The sequence below is a fragment of the Sus scrofa genome, chromosome 8 (genome assembly GCF_000003025.6).
Source record: "Sus scrofa isolate TJ Tabasco breed Duroc chromosome 8, Sscrofa11.1, whole genome shotgun sequence".
NCBI classification, from domain to species: domain Eukaryota; kingdom Metazoa; phylum Chordata; class Mammalia; order Artiodactyla; family Suidae; genus Sus; species Sus scrofa.
Genome location: NC_010450.4, coordinates 112664131 through 112677421, shown reverse-complemented (window position 1 = coordinate 112677421; position 13291 = coordinate 112664131). Strand labels below are relative to the sequence as shown.

The window sequence follows — 13291 nt, the reverse complement described above, 5'->3', positions numbered from 1 at the left end:
GTGGGTTAAGGATCTGGCGTTGCCGTGAGCTGTGCTGTAGGTTGCAGATGTGGCTAGGATCCCACGTCGCTGTGGCTCTGGTGTAGGCCGGTGGCTACAGCTCCAATTAGACCCCTAGCCTGGGAACCTCCATATTCCGTGGGAGTGGCCCTAGAAAAATGCAAAAAGACAAAAAAAAAAAAAAAAAAAAAAAAAAACTTGACGTAGTGTCTGTGAGGATGTGGATTCCATCCCTCGCCTCACCTAGTAGGTTAAGGATCCTGTGTTGCTGTGGCTGTGGCATAGGCCAGCAGCTGCAGCTCCGATTGGACCCCTGGCCTGGGAACTTCTGTATGCCGTGGATGTGGCCCTAAAAAGACAAAAAACAAGGACTTCCCGCTGTGACGCAATAGGATGGACAACATCTTGGAAGCATTGGGATGCAGGTTCAAGGTTCAATCCCCAGCCCCGCACAGTGGGTTAAGGATCCAATGTTGCTGGAGTTGTGGCTTGGGTCACGTGTCCTGGGAGCTCCGTATGCTGCAGAGCAGCCAAAAAAAAAAAAGAAAAAAATAAATAGATATATTTGGTATCTTTATTCTACAGCTAAGGTAGTATTAACAGTTTCTTCCATCCGTTTCTCCCCTGTGGTAATGATACATTAAATAAGGACACTAGGTATGGATTTGATTGGACAGCGGACTGGTAGATACTATTACATTTATGGGATTTCCAAAACTAATTTCATATGAGAAGTAGTTCCTCTCGTGGGTTTGGTTACACCATCTACTCTTAAGCCGTATTATAGAGTGGGCATTTCCATTTTGAAGATTTTGACTGTTTCTGACACAATCATAGGGCAACTTTGATTATATTGTTGTAAATAAATCTGGTATCCAACAGTATTTTTAATATGCACATATGTAATGTCTTTTTTCTTCCTGTGTTAAAATGCTACTCTTTGGAATCTTCTCTATAATTTGTTACTAGAGAAATGTAAAGAAGTCCTTTGTAGCAGATTTAGTAGTCCTGCTTTTAATATATCTCAATCCCAGAAGGGAAGGAAAGAGAGCATTTTACATATTCATGTTTTTATCTTTTAAATTTGAATACATTTGAGCATCTTGCTTCTATAGCCAAGGAGCCAGTGTATTTTCAGTATAGTTGGCCCTTAAACAATGTGGGGGAGTAGGGACACCAGGCTCTGTGCAATTGAAAATCTGTGCGTAACTTTATAATCAGCCCACTGTATCCTCTGTTCCATATCCACGGATTCAACCAACTGCAGATCGTGTTGCATGGTAGTATTTATGGAAAAACCTGCATAGGTCGACTCATGTAGTTCAAACCCATATTGTTCAAAAGTCAACTGTGATATTTTCGCATCCTACAGAATTCTCAAGGGTCATTTTTCAGTTTCATAAAGAGCTCCAACCTGTGATGATAGTAATGTAAGCTCACTGACATTCCATCTTTTCCTTTTCAGGGTGCAATACACGTTAACGACAGGGTTGTACCTCAGCCCCCGCTTCAAAAATTGTCTGCAGAAAAACTGACAAGAGAAGGTGCTTTCCTTATGGACTGTGGCTCTGTAAGCACCCTCTCCTGACAAAGCTTAACACTTCCCACTGGCAGAAGGAGAAACACAGGGTCCAGCTCTGTCACCACAGATCAGGCAATGAAAGGTGGACCCAGAACTCAGGCAATAATTAGTAACTGGCACAGGAAGTCAATTTATTTAAGAGAAGTAAAGAGATACATTCCTATTCTGAAGGATTTTATCATCCAGAATCAAAAAAAAGATGCAAAGGGACCCCAAGAATTTATCTAGCCCAGCTTGATCTATTGTCTGGAATGCCATTAATGATTAGGAGTTTAGAAGAGGTCATTGGACAGGATGGTGGTGAAGGGGGTCAGATGGGCAAGATGGCTTCATATGAGCAGAAAAAGGATTCTAATGGCCACAGAATGGAGTGGGGTGAGGCTTTAGTTACAGTACAGAGAACTGGTGGATAGGAAACATGAGTCAGTTATCCGAGTTGAAGCATTATATTCCTGTTGGGAAAAGAGTGAGGAAGATGTGGGATGTATTTTATCAGAAGCCATGAAATGTAAGCAGAGAAGATGATGACCGCTTCAGATTGCTGAGTATAGATTCCAAATACACCCGTTTCCGATTTCCCTTTTACTTTTGCCTTTGTTCCTGCCTGCTTTGAGTTAGTACACTTTACCTCTTTAATGCTTGGTCATTTGGATAAAATGAGCTATAATGGGTTTCTGACCAGGGAGTTTTAATTTTTTGTTGTCTTTTGTTTTTAGGTTTTTTACATTTGGATTGGAAAAGGCTGTGACAATAACTTCATAGAGGACGTGCTTGGGTATCCTAACTTTGCGTCAATACCACAGAAAATGGTCAGTGGATTTGTTTCACATTTTTTTGTGAGAATTCACATGAGTCATCATTTAAACCATTTTAAAGTGTACAATGCATTCATTTTTTGTATATTTTCAGTGTGGTACAACCGTTTCCAGTATCTAATTTCATAGCATTTCTCTCACCCCAAAAAGAAAACCTATATCGCCAGTTTTTCCTTTCTGCTTTCCCCTGGCAACTACTAACTGCTCTCCTCTCGCTGTGGATCTGCCTATTCTGGACAATTCATGTATCACACAATGCATGGCCTTTTGTGTTTGACTTCTTTTTCTTCTCCAGTGTTTGCACGGTTCATTCATATTGTAATATGTATGGATACTTCGTTTTTACGACTAAATAGTACTCCATTGTGTGTATTTATACCATATTTTGTTGATCCAGTCATTCATTCACGGACATTGGGGTTATTTCTACTCTGGGGCTGTTGTGAGTAGTGCTACTATGAACAATTCATGCGTAAGTGCTTGTGTGAACATATGTTTTCAAGTTTTTGCGGATGTATAACTAGGTGTAGACTGGCTGGGTCATGTGGTAACTCTAAGTTTAACTCTTTGAGGAACTGCCAAATTGGTTTCCAACAACTTTAACTTCTCTAAATTATTTTGCTGGTGATAAACATGATTGTTTCAGTAGGCTTCAAACCGTATGTGTTACTACCAAAGAGATAATGACTCAGAAAGCAGATCTCTAAACTTAGTTAGTGGAAAAGACTTCCTTGTTCTTGGGTGTTGTAAATATGTCCTTTCTCTTAAAATTAATATAAAGTCAATGGAATTCTTACAACATTCACTTTTCATTTGTTTGTTTTTCTTAATTTGATGCATTAATCCCAGAGTTCACTTCTAAGACTCGCCAAATGAGGATAATAAGGAAAATTTTGAAAATAGAGAATAATGTTAGAAAAGAGGAAAAAGCATATGAAAAATAAATCCTACTAAATAAAGTAATAAACTTTGTTTTAAGGCCGTAGTTATTTAAGAACTGTGATATTGGCACAGTAAATATGTCGGTGGAACAGAATAGAATTCAGAAGTAGATATAGTTCATGAAAAACAGAATGTGGTAAAGCTTGTGTTTCGAATCACTACGAAAAATAGAATACCAGTAACGTAATCTTTATTATATTACAATGTGTAAGGTCTTTGTAAGTCATTGGTGGAGATTAGAAAATCCGAGCACAAAAATAAAACATTTCTGTTTAAATAAACCCAAATGACGTACAACAAAATTGGAAGATAATCGGTAACTCATGACTAGAAAAGGGGCTCATTTGTCTAAGATAAGTTCTCTTACAAATTTTTAAGAAAAAGACACCCCCTCCCTCAAAAATAGAAAAAGAAAAATGGGGGAAGGATTTGAATAGGTAAATTCATGGGGTGAAAAGGTAGTAGTGGCCATGTAAAACAAAGTGCAGCTTCATTCATAATTAAGAAAACAAAATAAAACAACAATATGGCATTTCTTTTATTTTTTTATTTTTTGTCTTTTCTAGGGCCGCACCCACAGCATATGGAGGTTCTCAGGCTAGGGGTCTAATCGGAGCTGTAGCCACCGGCCTATACCAGAGCCACAGCAATGTGGGATCCAAGCCGCATCTTCGACCTACACCACAGCTAATGGCAATGCCGGATCCTTAACCCACTGAGCAAGGCCAGGGATTGAACCCACAACCTCATGGTTCCTAGTCAGATTCGTTAACCACTGCGCCACGACAGGAACTCCAAGCATTTATTTATCAAATTTTGCCAGATGGTAAACATTTTTAAATTTGATAATAGGCAGTAATGCAGAGGGAATAGGTCAACAGGCCTGTCAAATACTGTTGATTGGACTCTACATTTACACAGTCTTTTGGAGGGCCATTTGACATTATCTGTTAAAATTAAAATCACAGTGTCTGACACAGTAAATTATCTACTCCTAAGAATATACCCTATAGGTATATATATGGAAATGGTTTCATGTCACACATAGTGTTAAATAAGTAATATCTATGCGTGTATTAAGAATACAATTTAAAAGAGAAAATAGTGTGCATAATATCCATTTGTATTTTCAAAAATGTGTTTGTATATATAGTAGCTATATATACTTAGAAAGAATGTACATCTATTAAGTTGACTTTAGAAAATTCATCATCATATATATAGAAGAATATATACTTTTATTTATATCTATATATAAATATATATAAAAGAATAGACTTTAGGTCTTTTTAAAATAGTCTTAAATATAGTTTTTAAATATATTTACAAATTCACACTTCTTTAAAAATCCTTGCCCTTAATTTTTTTTTTTTAATTTATTTTATTTTTTGTCTTTGTGTCTTTTTAGGGCCACACCCGCCACATATGGAGGTTCCCAGGCTAGGGGTCTAATTGGGGTTGTTGCCGCCAGCCTACACACACCACAGCCACAGCAACGCGGGATCCAAGCCACATCTGTGACCTACACCACAGCTCACAGCAATGCCAGATCCTTAACCCTCTTAGTGAGACCAGGGATCGAACCCTCAACCTTATGGTTCCTAGTCAGATTTGTTTCTGCTGTGCCACAACAGGAACTCCTTGCCCTTAAATTTTAAAGACAAGAGGAAACAAAGTTCTCTAAAAATGCTATTTTTTTTTCTTTCTTTAAAAATTAAATTGGCCACACCCACAGCATTAAGAAAGTTCACAGGCCAGGGATTGAATCCAGACCATAGCTGCAACCTACACCACAGTTGCGGGATCCTTAACCCACTGTGCCCGACTGGGGCTCAAACCCGAACCTCCACAGTGACCCAAGCCACTGTAGTCAGATTCTGAACCCAGTGTGCCACAGCAGGAATTCCAAGAAGCTACTATTAGAGTAGGGTATAATGAAAAGTTAAGTGAATATGGGAGTTAGTGATAGTCCCCTTCATTGGAATACTTCCTTTAGAAGAAACATAAAAGTGTAACACAATACCAGTGACCTGCTAATCATTATGTGTGTTTTATTGACTTGTCTGGAAAAAATACAGTACTCAGGTAAAATATCAGTGACATACTTATCATTAAACATATCTGACTTAGAAAAAATAGGAACAGAATTGTCAATCATGTAAATTTCATGTGTGTGTTTGCTGCTCTTGGGGCTGGGAATAGAGTGCTGGTGGTTGGTTGGTAGTAGTGGCGATCGTGATTTCGTTGTGCTACTGCTAAAGTCTGTGTGAAAGGAAATAATTTCCTAATTCCATTTTTTACCAGACACATCTTCCAGAACTAGACACACTTTCATCAGAAAGAGCCAGATCCTTTATAACTTGGCTTAGAGACAATAGACCATTAAGCCCAATTCTTCACGTGGTAAAGTAAGTATTTATGTAACTTAATTATGAAATCGTCTTTTCCTGTCCAATCCATGTGAAATTGCTTGTCTTCAAAGCAAATTTTAAGTAATAATAATCAAAATACCCTCCAGTGATAGACTGCTGTTACTTGATTATACGCCCCATCTATTTTCATAAGGTCCCGTGTAGAAGTAATTTTTTTTAATGTATATTATTTTTAATAATATGCATTTTTGGATAATTAACCCTTTTTTCTTTTTCAGAGATGAGAGTCCTGCCAAAACAGAATTTTTTCAACATTTGATTGAAGACCGGACAGAAGCGGCCTTCTCTTACTATGAGTTTTTGCTTCACGTTCAGCAGCAGATTTGTAAGTGAAGTGGAATAAAATTGAATACGAAGAAAAAGATCTATAAACGAGGTAAAGCATAATCTGTCAGAAAAGCACATAGGAAATTTGAAATGAAGGAATTTGTTGTTCCAAGAGACAATGCATAGCGTAGCACCCTGTGTGAGGCTTTGGCACAAGGTAAAGAAGAAGAAAGAATGGGACAGGTTTTCTTCACCGTAAGTTAATGGTCATGATAGTGCTGTTTCACCAAGTATATTTTGAATTGGTTTCCACACATTTCCAGTAGTGCAGTAGTACAGTATCTGTTCATTGCAAGCCGGCAAACCTATGTAGCTCTGTGGAATGGTATGTCATGATGTAAAATTAGATAAATTCCTTTTTCTTATAATTAAAGTAACATTTCTGGACTTGAACTCTGACAAAAGATGCCAAAAGGCAGTGGTACCATGTTACTTGTTTATATAAATTACTTTTTAACAAGGAATGATTCATATTCATTAAATGAATTCAATATTTTCCCTGTAAAAACAATAGTTTCAGAACATGAACTATAGAAAAAAATATATATATAATGTATATAACTGTTACATTTGTAAAGAAAATGTAAAAATGTAACTACAGAATATGAATTGCATAAACTGTGCTCCATCGTTGGATGACAACTCTTTTTGTCGCAGTTAGAGAATGAGGTTGACTAATGCATATTATGAATTGAGTCCACAGAAGAAACACAAAACTCTTTGTAATTCTGTTAAATCTTTTATGTGGATTTATTTATGATCAGCCTACTAATTAAAATATTTTGCTTGACAATATGGTTTGCTCTTTATGTGTCTGTGGTGGGGGGAGTTGGTGGTATTTTTGCAATTGAATGCTGGGAAAATGCAATGATAGTTTGTTTCAATTAGTATGTGAATACATTTTCAGTAGTTTGTGCACATTACCAAGTACTACTGTATTCTAAACAAGCTCTACTTTCTTATTTATTTTATTTATTTATTTATTTTTTTTTGTCTTTTTGCCATTTCTTGGGCTGCTCCCGCGGCATATGGAGGTTCCCCAGGCTAGGGGTCGAATCAGAGCTGTAGCCACCGTCCTATGCCAGAACCATAGCAATGCGGGATCCGAGCTGCATCTGCAACCTACACCACACTCATGGCAACACCAGATCCTGAACCCACTGAGCAAGGCCAGGGATCGAACCCTCAACTTCATGGTTCCTAGTCGGATTCGTTAACCACTGAGCCACGACGGGAACTCCTAAACAAACGCTACTTTCAAAATACATATGATTATTAACTAGCCATATGTATTAGTTAATCATAATCACTAATTATGATTAAGATTAATCGTGGTCTTAATTTGTCTTTCTCAAATAAATTAGGCATTTTTTTCTGCACATTCATAGCAAGAAAATTTTCAAAACTTGTGTCTATCCTGTTTAATTGACTTTAAGATGCCATCTTAAACATTGAGAGTGATTTTATTTGGGTGAAAAAATCTCATTTACTGACACTGTATTTACTATAAAAACTGTTAATGATCCATTAGATTGTGGAATAAAATTTTCCTATGTATACTCTAAAAGTCCCCTCAATGAACTCTGGAAGGAAGAAGGCTCTTGATGTGTGTGGTAAGTGATTTGTATTGGTTTTGTGCCTGGTGGGTTTCTTTTCTTTGGAAAAAAAATAAAAGTAGTCTCTCACTTTCCCTGATGGAAATGAGAGGTTAAATGACTCACCCTAAATGACATTACTAATTAGTGACAGAGCTAATGGTAAAAGTCAAATGTTCTACCCACCCACCACCTACTCTCACCCCAGCCCACCCCTAGGACTGTACGTGTCCCCATGTCATGCTGCCTCCAGCAGGAGAGAATCTTACTGAACATTAGGAGAAACTGCAGTGCTCAAAGGACAACTAAATACTGTAATTTTGCAATGCAAAATATCATGTTTCTACTTTAAGAAAGATGAAAATATTTTGTTTGGACATTTTGTTCTTCATTTAATAGATATTTATAAGCACATAATACTTGCTAGATACTGTTCTAGGCCAAAACATAGAAAACCCCTGCTTTCCCAGAGCTTCCTCTCCAGAAGGAAGAGGGAGGGGGTGGAGGACTGGGGCAAAGACAATACGTTTATAAGCCAGGTATGGTGACTTCCTGGAGGAAGAGAAAGGAATAAGGAATTAAGAATGCTGGTTTGGGGGGTTCCCCGAGGCTCAGTGCGTTAAGGATCCAGCATTGCCACTGCCATGGCTTGGGTTGCTGCTGAAGCGTGGCTTTGATCCCTGGCCTGCCTTCTTATAACACCCATGAGAAATGGCACTTGACATAAAACAAGTGGATGGGAAGTTGTGTGTTTCTTGAGGGGACACAGAGGCTATTGCCTCGTGAGCTGATCCAAAATCGAAAGCCCTTCCGGAGTTCCCGTCGTGGCTCAGTGGTTAACAAATCCAACCAGGAACCATGAGGTTGCGGGTTTGATCCCTGGCCTCGCTCAGTGGCTTAGGGATCCGGCATTGCCATGAGCCATGGTGTAGGTTGCAGAAAGCATTGCTTCCTAGACATCCACTAAGTGAGTAGTCAAATTGCTAAAATTTGTGGTCACACATGAAAATCAGTAGTGTTGTGAGGTTTTTGTTTGTGTTGTTGTTTTTGGCTGCACCCACAGCATGTAGAAGTTCTCAGGCCATGGATCGAACCTGCACCACAGCAGTGAAAACGCTGAATCCTAACTGCTAAACCAGTAGGGAACTCTGAACATCAGTGTTTTATTAGAAATTACTTGACATTCTACTTCTCTTCTCCCAGGGAACCTGGTTCCTGTGCAAGTTTGTAATGTTGGAAAAACTCCCCAAAGTGCATGTGTACAGATGTTAGATGTTGGGTTGCCGTCTCCTCAGAAGCTTCTTGGATACAATCTGAAACGTGCCCCCGTGTATGCAGAGGGCAGGGAAAAGTGAAAGAAAAACGCAGATCACTCCAGATGGGTAGATGGCAGGTTTTTGGTTTTGTTTTGTTTTTTCCCTTGGCCCGAGGCATGCAGAATTTCCCCAGCCAGGGATCAAACTCATGCCGCAGCAGTGACAATGCCAGATCCTTAACCGCTAGGCCACCAAGGAGCTCCGGTAGGTTGCAGGTTTAATAGGCAGGGAGACTTAAAAGGCTTGAATCAGGCGACCACACGACCAGTAGATCTCCACACCCACCTGCCACATCTTAGAAGTTTATATGGAGGCCTTAACTGGGATCAGTCACCTACCCAATCCCAATAGCCTCAACACCATATTGCATTTCAAGGCCAGATCCTTGGAGCAGCTTCTGGGAACTTGTCTTAAGCAGAATGCAGAACCCAAGAACAGGAGAGCAGTTTGGGGAGCCTCCTATTGCTGCGGTCTAGCTCACAGTCACCTGGCCATCATATCTTCTTGATGGGCTTCTCCAGCAACAGATACGCTGCCCCACATTGTCAGGCAACCAACAGAAACTGCCTCCAGTCGGTGATCAGCCAGCGTCTTATGAGCGTATCTGACTGCTCCGAGATGGTCATGGCTTTTACTACTATTTTTGCTTTCCAGGTATGTGTTATTTTAGCTGGATAGCCAGTTAATTTGTTGTTGATAATCTGATGACTGTGTAGTGATGTATATGCTTATTTTTACACCATAATTTTCTAATTTTCTAAAACTAGATTTTTTAAAATATTTTTGGTGGACATAAGGATTTTGCTGTCACTGCTAAAGCAGAAATAGCCTACACTTTGCTTATACCACTTTGTTGATGATATAGCTAGTACATATGTGCTAATTAAAGTAATTTATAAAAAAGAATTAAGGTAAGTGCAATATAATTACTAGGGTCTTTTAAAGTTATTGGGCTGTGGCTTTATAATATTAAATTGTATTTAAGCTTCTTCTCTTTAGAAATAAATAATAAGCAATTTGTATATGTTTCTCTCAATTCTTTATTACATAGAAATTTACTTTAGTCAGAGATTGTATCTTGGGTCTTTTTAGTACTTATCGCTCAACTCACCTATCCCCAAGCTCCTATCCTTACACAGGTTATATAATAGAACGCACATTAATTTAATTTAATGGAAAACTTAGCCTTTCATACAATGGAGTCATTTCAAAATGACCCTTGGGAAAGCTGTAAAGCACTGGACCAATTTAGAAAGCCTGTCCCATTTTTAATGACATTTTTATCAAATTTGTATTCCAATTTCTTTCAAATCCTCTTCCTTGGGGACTTAGGTTTTAAGACTTGCATAGTAACGATAGGTAAGGCCTATTAATATGTGCTTCCTGATGAAACTGGCATGATTTTACTAGAATGAAAGATACTGTGCCTCTAGACTGTTTCCTATTATCAGAAATTGATAATTATTTACAGAGTCAAGAATAACAGAGAGATAGATGAAAGAATAAGATGTTTAAGCAAGAAAGGTCAAAACTTAAAGCTGCATTTAATTAGCACTCTGAGTACTGTGTTCCTAAGCAGTAAGGGGTCTTATGCAAAACGTAGTGTACTTAAGGGCAATCTTTTGGGTGATCGTTTAGGAAGGAATGGAAACCAAAGTTGGGTGGAGAATGGGTAGGAACCAGGCAGGCAGCTCTGAAAGCAAAAGGAGTCTGTTGTCGGGGCTGGACTCACTGGCGCTGCTGCTCTTCGTTCACATCCCAGGCTTTGCACCTGCTGCTCCATTGCTTGGAAACCCTTTTGACCCCTTCCTGGCATCACTTCCTGAACCCCACTCATCCTTAGAACTCAGCCTAAAGATCACCTCCTCCTGGCAGCCCTTCCTGACCACCCCCCACTCTGGGTTAAGTTCACCTCCCATATATTCCCCTAATGCCTCCTGCTTATCTCTGCCATAGCCTCTGTTTGGCTGTGTTGTTACTGACATTCTCCTTCAAACACAGGAACCCTCTTCTCTTAAACTAAGACAAGTGTCTCCCACCCCCATGTCTGGCACATAATCAACATTCAGCAAATGTTTGTTGATTCAATTTTAAATAATTCTAAGAGATAAAATGAGTTGAAGATCTGGAAACAGAAGTAAAGAAACAGCCTCTTTTGGATGAAAGAAGAAAACATGCAATACCATGCTAGATAGAAACTGAGGGAAAATCGGACAGATGGAATGGAAATAATGCCAGAGGGTGGATATAAACCCCGCAAAAATTCCTGAATGTACCTCCTCTCAGGTGTCTGGAGGTTCAGTGGTTTGGAGCACGTTGCAAGATCCCCTCCAAAATGAAAGACCCCTCACTGCCCCTGCATCACCTTCCACAACGCCATGCACAGTGCACGGTGGCTCTTTCTGATCTTCGAAGCTACACACCCCCCATTTCAGTGTGCCACTCTGACCCACTTACAAGTAACCGGTAGGCTGCCAGTTTGTGGTGAAGTCAGAGCAGGAGAAAGCTCTCCATCAAGGGAAGCGACGGTGCAAACCGCTCTTCTCCATGGGCTCTGTCAACCCAACAGATCCAGTGGGGCAAAAACGAACCCCACATGGAGGCTCAGCTGGAGAATTACAGACCTTTCTAGGGTCTGGGAGCACAGCCATTGTCAAAAAAAAAACAAAAAACAAAAAACAAAAACCTCTCTTTGAGAGCAGCTCCTGGATTGCTGCTGAACTATCTGTAAGACGTTGGATGTCCTTGTGATCCCGAGTTGGTCAGTGTGAGCTAAGTAGTAAGACTGCGGGTGCCCAGAAGCGTCTATCCCTAAATGTGAATAGTATGTAAGATACCAGGCTCAGCTGTCCTGAAGCAAGTTGCACAAGCAGGTGGCTCAGATCCTTATGGCTGCTCCTTTTGTGTTGCCACCTTCCTCAATCCACATCTATAGTCTTGTGAGCTATGAAAGAAAGAAGCAGCGGAACCTGGTTTTAAGATAAAGTGACAGCGCTGCCCGGACTGCTGTAGAACTAGTCTAGTGGTGAAGGGATATCTTTGTAGACAGAACTTCAAGCTGTACATTTATCTGGACTGTGAGACGACCGAGAGATGTAGGCCTATACAGTGTCATAGGCAGTAGCTAATGTCTTGGAAGGAACCAGATTGGAAGTTGGTGACAAAGAGGTTCAGAGAACAGTTATTTGGATGGAGTTCATGAGATGGACACAGCATGAAGATAGTTGTACCCCAATGGTTGTGCACCACAGGCCATGAGCAAGAACCGTCCGCCTTAATCAGGTGGACAAAGTGAACCATCTGTGAATGTCAGCCTCTCAGCCACCCCAGGATTTGCTTAATGGCCTGTATACAAAGTTGCTGTACCTGCAAGGATAGCAGCTACACTGAGCTAATACTACACACAGCCTCTCATCAAGGCTAAAATGCCTGTATGTGACATTCTTCCTTGGGAAAACAAGGTGCCACTGGGAAGCAGGTTAATTGCATTGGACCCCTCTGTCATGGAGCAGTTTGTCCTCAGTGGAACAGACAGACGGTCTGGGTATGGATTTGCCCACCCTGCTTGTAGCATTTCTACCAACACCACCATCTACAGGCTTACAGAATTACCACGGGATTTCCACATTCTTTCTGATCAAAGGTCTTATTCCATGGCAAAAGTAGTGTGACAGTGGGAATTCACCTGTCTTACTACAACCTGTCACACATACACACCCTCCACCCTCAACACAGCTGGCCTGATAGGCCGGTGAATGTAATTTTTTTTTTTTTTTTTTTTCTTTTTTGGCCACCCCGAGGCATATGGAGTTCCTGGGCCAGGGATCAGATCCCAGATGCAGTTGCAACCTAAGCCGCAGCTGTGGCAACGCTGGATCTTAACCCCACTGCACTGGGCCGGGGATCAAACCTGTGTCCCAAGACACCACGGATCCTGTTGTGCCAAAGTGAGATCTCCCAAGTGAATGTTCTTTGGAAGACTCAGAGTGACTTTCAGTGTTCTATCCTGCCAGATGCAGTATAGGTTTCGAGTCTAAAACCAACATTTTTCTCCCAAGCCTGAAAAGCAAGACTGGAGATGAGAGCAGCCCCTCTTAACCTATTCACACAATTTTAGGGTCTTACTTCCCAAAGGAGAGGCACTTCCTCCAGCAGACACAATAATAATCCCACTGAGTTGGAGGTTATGACCAACATCTGGCTATTTGGGGCTCCTTAGACCAAAGCCTGAAGGGGATTTATTCTGATTGTGAAGAGGAAGTCGTTTGCTGCTACATAATGG

The 13291-nt window shown here is 40.2% G+C and overlaps 1 protein-coding gene across 5 annotated transcripts in view; it reads left to right on the top strand.

Annotated features, from left to right (window-relative positions):
• Positions 1–6893, top strand: part of SEC24B (SEC24 homolog B, COPII coat complex component) — a 92342-nt gene extending 85449 nt beyond the window's left edge. For all 5 annotated transcript variants that reach the window (XM_021101681.1, XM_021101683.1, XM_021101680.1 and 2 more), the window contains 4 exons: positions 1466–1570; positions 2299–2391; positions 5644–5747; positions 5990–6893. In XM_021101681.1, the coding sequence (XP_020957340.1) occupies positions 1466–1570; positions 2299–2391; positions 5644–5747; positions 5990–6104 (417 nt within the window). In that variant the 3' untranslated portion in view covers positions 6105–6893. The remainder of the gene's footprint in view (positions 1–1465; positions 1571–2298; positions 2392–5643; positions 5748–5989) is intronic.